Source organism: Protomyctophum parallelum, assembly GCF_964188405.1.
Source record: "Protomyctophum parallelum genome assembly, chromosome: 5".
Classification (NCBI taxonomy): Eukaryota; Metazoa; Chordata; class Actinopteri; order Myctophiformes; family Myctophidae; genus Protomyctophum; species Protomyctophum parallelum.
In genome coordinates this window covers 7,761,025-7,768,524 of record NC_139702.1, presented here as the reverse complement: position 1 = coordinate 7,768,524, position 7,500 = coordinate 7,761,025, and the positions used below count along the sequence as shown (strand labels likewise).

Sequence of the window (7,500 nt, the reverse complement as noted above, 5' to 3'; positions counted from 1 at the left end):
CTGGGGGCCACAACACGCCTGGGGGCCACAACACGCCGCACACGCAGGAGACGAACCCGAACAGCATAGACTGCAGTTCAGGGTATTCCTCCTCCGAGGGCCGCTGCCAGAGACCCCCCTCTGCCAAAGGCGATGGCACCAGTAACATTGGACACAGCACTGCATACCTCAGTCCAACAAGTGGGTACTAGACTAGTGCATCTCAGTACATTCACAGCTTTAGCCATATATTATTGCACACTGCTGTGAACATTTCCTGTTAACCCATTTTGGTCTGACGTCGGAAATTTATAAAGAAAAATGTCTTCTAAATCCTGACAGTTTTCTGTCAGGTTTTGCGCCACATTTTCACGATTTCTTTTAAAAATAGCAGACCTACAAGATCGTAGCGCGCCACCGAGTGGCGCGCTACGAGCTTGTATATCTGCTATTTTTCAATAGCTGAAGCATAGCATAATGCTAACACCAAAAGGGGTTCCCGCCCAGAATGGGTGGCATTATTTTGTGTTGGACTGCATTTTGTCCAAAATGTATTTAAAATGTTACCAAACTTACCTGAATAATAGACCATTTTCCACAGCAGACTATGTTGATGCTTGATGGGTAAACACAATTGAAGTGTGGGTGTGTTTCATGTTTTGTGCCAGCGTGTTAACTTCATTCTGATACATAGAAACACGCCCACAGTTGGTATTAGCTGTGAAAAGGGTGAGTCAGTGTTGGATAAACATAATTATGCAGTTCATACCGTAAATGACGCGTTCGAATTTAAATCACGAATGGGTCGTTCTCCATTTTGGACCATTTTGTCCCTTTCAATTTGAAATTCCTGAAATTGCATCTTTGACAAAAGATCACGGCTTCCTAAAAAATGAAACAAACCTTGGAATGGTTTGGAAAATGGTCTGCAGTAATGTCATGTAATGTGTGTGTGTGTGTGTGTGTGTGTGTGTTAAACTTCTATAGGTCCAAATCCAACCGCACCATTGGCAGAAATAGCACAGGCAAGAGTAAAGTTACTTACAGATTCAGGTAAGTTGAGTACACAGTATGTATTTGTGTGAATATACACATACGTTGTGTCTGTTTGTGTATAATATGCAGTGCACATTTGAGACTATACAAACTTCATGTGATTTGACTTAGCCACCAGCTTAACACAATCCCTGCATTTCAACTCTGCCCTGTAGCTAATGCGTCGCTCAGCCCTGGTGGGAAAAGGGCTGCCTGCCTCCTCCTCTTCCTCATCATCGCACTTCTCAGTAAGTGACACCATACTGCCATCTGGTTTCAGTGTTACAGAAATAACCTCACGAGACCTGTGTATACCTTATTAACATATTTGGGATATTATATTTGACAATGTTCCACAGTCCTATGGTCTAAGGCCTCTAAGCACTGATTTCACTTCAATACACTTGCTCTAGAATGTTTATGAATTCAAGTTGTGGTTATTTTTGTGGTGTCTAGGGGTTTCAACAGTTAATCAAACTAATTAAATTAATTACCGGTATATATAATAAATTATTTTAATTTAAAAAAGCTATATTTTCTAAAAGATTATTACAAAATGTATTACAGTGGCTAAAATAGCGGAAATGGCAGATCTACAACCTGACAATTACAATTTACAATTTATGCACTTAGCAGACACTAAAGCTAAGAACCTAATATCTGTCTAACAGTAGATTATCTCAAAATGACATCACTTTAGCCTTTGCTTACATCTGTAAGGTCGTTGAGGCTAGTGCAAGTGCTATGGCCACAATGCATTGATATAAAAATTGGAGAACATGATTCTATACAAAAAAACAAAAACAGAAGAAAAAGGAATTAAGTCTGTATTCTCTCTCTGTTGTCCCAGGTATTTGGTTCCTGTTTCCCTGGTTGGCCTGTCTCATGCCTCGCAGGACCATTTTGAAGACCCAAACACAGGCAGAACCCAGGAAGCAACCATCGGTCCCTCCACTTCCTCTCTCTCCTCCAACCAACGCAAGGCCTCTCATCCCTATAGTGGTAGGAGTTCTTTGTCTCCACCAGGCCGAAGGCATGGGGGGAGAGTATGTTTTGCACTCCGTCCGTCCGTCCGTGTGTCCGTCCGTGTGTCCGTCCGTGTGTGTGTCCGTGAGCAGCTAATCTCGGCCACCGTTAACCCGGTCGATGCCAAATTTTGCACACACACTCCCTGGATGCCAACGATGAACCTCTGCCCCAAACTTTCCAGAACGGCCTGTTATAGCGCCACCAGGAGGCCGCTTTGTGCAAAACAAGTTTTTGCACAGTACACCTACAGATTTTGTCCAAACATCGCGCAAATTGGTACACAGTCTCTCTAGAGCCATTCAACGAAACCGGTCTTTCAGATTTCTCAGACTCCATCCTGATTGGTTAAGATTGGCTTCCAAAGTTCACAGGAGTGCTCAGTTTCAAACAAAATGCTGCAAATCATGAACACATCGTGTGATTTCCGTGAAATTGTGCACGCACATTCCCACTAGGCCGAGGACGAAATGCCACATGAACAATTTCAACTCAGCCTCAAGGTGGCGCTATAACTGGCCGAAAAGTGTTTTTACCTCTAACTGCACGGATCTGTGGATAATTTACTTTTGTTGCCCTTTTATCCAACCACCAGATGAAGGCAAGCTGCGATGTCCTACATTCCTATCCTGGTGGAGACCTGTGCCCAGAAGGGCACTTTTTCTAGTCTTTTCTGTTTTCTGTCTGCATGCAAATGTGAATTTAACCCTGACACAGTGTTGAAATACTTTAGCCGGGACCCCCTGGAAGCCCCTCAAGGACCCCCTGGGGTCCCCAGAGCCTCGACCCCTTGTTGAGAACCAGAAACACCGGTACACGGACCGGTGCGTGCAAATATAACCTTCCAGCAGAGAGAAGTTGACTGGGTCGCATGAAGATGCCAATACCAAGGATTCATAAGTGATGTCACATCACTGTGGTTTATAAACAGGTTCGAGTCTGTGCTACTTCCGTGTTGCATAACAGTGACATCACTGTAGAATCCTTGGCATCTTTATCGTAGTAGACTTAGTTTCACTTGTCTTCACTCTTCACGATTTTGTCCCGATCGCCCTAATGACATGATTATTTCATGTCAACACATCAAGTACAACTATCAGAACATGTAATGTAACATAGCACTGCTGTCGGTAGGAAACCTCATAACTCAATTTTTGAGGTTTTAGATAATATTTATATTTAATATAAGGTTTTCTTAATTTCCTGAAAAAAGATAATTTTTCATTTCCTGAAAAATGAAAGTAATGCATCACTTTGAAAGTTTAACTAACGTTTTCCACCTATCCATATAAATTGCAGTCAGTCAGGCGTAGCCTATTCTATGTTTCCAGGATGGTCTTCTTACAGGCAAACTGGTCTCTCTTTTTAGGATCCAGCCATTGTGTCCGCTGCTGTAGAGAAGAAGATGCAGGGTCTCCTGGTGAGAATTTGACCTTTTTCGCTCACTGCGACATTTACCAAAATGACTAAACTAAATGAGCAATGCAAGTTCATTCAAGAAACTCCTTCGCTGATTGGGCCACTCTTTAGCACGCACCCTCAAGAGAACCAATCACCATTCTCTCTCTCTCTCTCTGTGTGTGTGTGTGTGTGTGTGTGTGTGTGTGTGTGTGTGTGTGTGTGTGTGTGTGTGTGTGTGTGTGTGTGTGTGTGTGTGTGTGTGTGTGTGTGTGTGTGTGTGTGTGTGTGTGTGTGTGTGTGTGTGTGTGTGTGTGTGTGTGTGTGTGTGTGTGTGTGTGTGTGTGTGTGTGTGTGTGTGTGTGTGTGTGTGTTTTTACAGGAGGAGATCTTGCTGAAGCAGGAGAACATTTATAGCCAGGTCAGAGAATTTCATCCTCTCTATTAAGTTGTCAAACTTTCTCACTGCCTGTATTTGCATTTGTATTTTGCACCTACACAGTGACCAGTGTGTGAGTGTATTTGCACCTACACAGTGACCAGTGTGTGAGTGTATTTGCACCAACACAGTGACCAGTGTGTGTGTGTGTGTATTTGCACCTACACAGTGACCAGTGTGTGTGTATTTGCACCTACACAGTGACCAGTGTGTGTGTGTGTATTTGCACCTACACAGTGACCAGTGTGTGTGTATTTGCACCTACATAGTGACCAGTGTGTGTGTGTGTTTGCATCTACACAGTGACCAGTGTGTGTGTATTTGCACCTACACAGTGACCAGTGTGTGAGTGTATTTGCACCTACATAGTGACCAGTGTGTGAGTGTATTTGCACCTACATAGTGACCAGTGTGTGAGTGTATTTGCACCTACACAGTGACCAGTGTGTGTGTGTATTTGCATCTACACAGTGACCAGTGTGTGTGTATTTGCACCTACACAGTGACCAGTGTGTGTGTGTGTATTTGCACCTACACAGTGACCAGTGTGTGTGTATTTGCACCTACATAGTGACCAGTGTGTGTGTGTATTTGCATCTACACAGTGACCAGTGTGTGTGTATTTGCACCTACACAGTGACCAGTGTGTGAGTGTATTTGCACCTACATAGTGACCAGTGTGTGAGTGTATTTGCACCTACATAGTGACCAGTGTGTGAGTGTATTTGCACCTACATAGTGACCAGTGTGTGAGTGTATTTGCACCTACATAGTGACCAGTGTGTGAGTGTATTTGCACCTACACAGTGACCAGTGTGTGAGTGTATTTGCACCTACACAGTGACCAGCGTGTGAGTGTATTTGCACCTACATAGTGACCAGTGTGTGTGTGTGTGTATTTGCACCTACACAGTGACCAGTGTGTGAGTGTATTTGCACCTACATAGTGACCAGTGTGTGTGTGTATTTGCACCTACATAGTGACCAGTGTGTGAGTGTATCTTCACCTACATAGTGACCAGTGTGTGAGTGTATTTGCACCTACATAGTGACCAGTGTGTGAGTGTATTTGCACCTACATAGTGACCAGTGTGTGTGTGTATTTGCACCTACATAGTGACCAGTGTGTGAGTGTATCTTCACCTACATAGTGACCAGTGTGTGAGTGTATTTGCACCTACATAGTGACCAGTGTGTGTGTGTATTTGCACCTACATAGTGACCAGTGTGTGAGTGTATCTTCACCTACATAGTGACCAGTGTGTGTGAGTGTATTTGCACCTACATAGTGACCAGTGTGTGAGTGTATTTGCACCTACACAGTGACCAGTGTGTGAGTGTATTTGCACCTACACAGTGACCAGTGTGTGTGTGTATCTTCACCTACATAGTGACCAGTGTGTGAGTGTATTTGCACCTACACAGTGACCAGTGTGTGAGTGTATTTGCATCTACATAGTGACCAGTGTGTGAGTGTATTTGCACCTACACAGTGACCAGTGTGTGTGTGTATCTTCACCTACACAGTGACCAGTGTGTGTGTGTATTTGCATCTACACAGTGACCAGTGTGTGTGTATTTGCACCTACACAGTGACCAGTGTGTGAGTGTATTTGCACCTACATAGTGACCAGTGTGTGAGTGTATTTGCACCTACATAGTGACCAGTGTGTGAGTGTATTTGCACCTACATAGTGACCAGTGTGTGAGTGTATTTGCACCTACATAGTGACCAGTGTGTGAGTGTATTTGCACCTACACAGTGACCAGTGTGTGAGTGTATTTGCACCTACACAGTGACCAGCGTGTGAGTGTATTTGCACCTACATAGTGACCAGTGTGTGTGTGTGTGTATTTGCACCTACACAGTGACCAGTGTGTGAGTGTATTTGCACCTACATAGTGACCAGTGTGTGTGTGTATTTGCACCTACATAGTGACCAGTGTGTGAGTGTATCTTCACCTACATAGTGACCAGTGTGTGAGTGTATTTGCACCTACATAGTGACCAGTGTGTGAGTGTATTTGCACCTACATAGTGACCAGTGTGTGTGTGTATTTGCACCTACATAGTGACCAGTGTGTGAGTGTATCTTCACCTACATAGTGACCAGTGTGTGAGTGTATTTGCACCTACATAGTGACCAGTGTGTGTGTGTATTTGCACCTACATAGTGACCAGTGTGTGAGTGTATCTTCACCTACATAGTGACCAGTGTGTGTGAGTGTATTTGCACCTACATAGTGACCAGTGTGTGAGTGTATCTTCACCTACATAGTGACCAGTGTGTGAGTGTATTTGCACCTACACAGTGACCAGTGTGTGAGTGTATTTGCATCTACATAGTGACCAGTGTGTGAGTGTATTTGCACCTACACAGTGACCAGTGTGTGTGTGTATCTTCACCTACATAGTGACCAGTGTGTGAGTGTATTTGCACCTACACAGTGACCAGTGTGTGTGTGTATCTTCACCTACATAGTGACCAGTGTGTGTGTGTATTTGCACCTACACAGTGACCAGTGTGTGAGTGTATTTGCACCTACACAGTGACCAGTGTGTGAGTGTTATGTTTTTGTCATTCACATCTTAGACCTTTGGTCAGAGTGACCAAAACAGTGAAATGGGCAAATCTTATCATTATTATTATCATTGTGACTGACTCAGCTGCAGTGGTGGAAAGTAACAAAGTACATTTACTTTAGTACAGTTTTTACAATTTCCAATACTTTTACTTCTACTCCACTACATCTCAGAGGCAAAGTTTGTACTTTTACTCCACTACATCTATTTGAAAACGTTAGTTACTTTGATTATTATCATCACAAAACACACATTAAACAGTTCAGCCCTGTATACATTTTGGCCATTTGAAAATGGCAGATCTACAAGCTCACAATGATTGTGAGCTTGTAGATGCATTTGAAAACTTTTGGTATTTGAAGTATATTTTGATTCCAATAGTTTTGTACTTTTACTACTCGAGTATTCCAGATTTTTACTTGCAGTATTGATACTTTTACTTAACCCATTCTGACCGGGCACCCATTTTGGTGTCAGCATCATGTTATGCTTTAGCTATTGAAAAATACCAGATCTACAAGCTCATATCGCGCCACCGAGTGGCGCGATACGAGCTTGTAGGTCTGCTATTTTTGAAAAGAATCGAAGAACGACTGACATTTTTAGAATCTGATCTCAGGTCAGAATGGGTTCATCAGTGTGTGTCCGGCGGAAACCTCGTATGAATCTGATCTCAGGTCAGAATGGGTTAAGTAAAACATGCAAGTACTTTTTTCCGCCACCGTCTCAGCTAGAGGAGAAGATGCAGCTGGACATGCGAGGCGTGAAGGCCAGGATGGAGGAGAAGATGCAGCTGGACATGCGAGGCGTGAGGGCTAGGATGGAGGCTGCTGACTCAGACTCCAGGCTGCGTCTGGACAAGGAAGTGGCTGCGCTGAGGACACATATAGAAGAATACCAAACACACAGCCACACTGCCTCCGACAGCCTCAACCACAGGCTGGACGCCATGGAGGAGGGCAATGTTAAGGTAAGAATACCAAACACACAGCCACACTGCCTCCGACAGCCTCCACCACAGGCTGGACGCCATGGAGGA

At 43.8% G+C, this 7,500-nt stretch overlaps 1 protein-coding gene across 1 annotated transcript in view; it reads left to right on the top strand.

Annotated features, from left to right (window-relative positions):
- The window catches only part of sun2 (Sad1 and UNC84 domain containing 2), a 27,392-nt gene that overhangs the window by 12,104 nt on the left and 7,788 nt on the right, over positions 1-7,500 (top strand). Inside the window, exons 5-11 of the mRNA XM_083764229.1 lie at positions 1-180; positions 967-1,032; positions 1,191-1,262; positions 1,865-2,016; positions 3,410-3,460; positions 3,821-3,859; positions 7,192-7,431. The exon at positions 1-180 is cut by the window's left edge and continues 162 nt beyond it. Of these exons, the coding sequence (XP_083620355.1) occupies positions 1-180; positions 967-1,032; positions 1,191-1,262; positions 1,865-2,016; positions 3,410-3,460; positions 3,821-3,859; positions 7,192-7,431 (800 nt within the window). The remainder of the gene's footprint in view (positions 181-966; positions 1,033-1,190; positions 1,263-1,864; positions 2,017-3,409; positions 3,461-3,820; positions 3,860-7,191; positions 7,432-7,500) is intronic.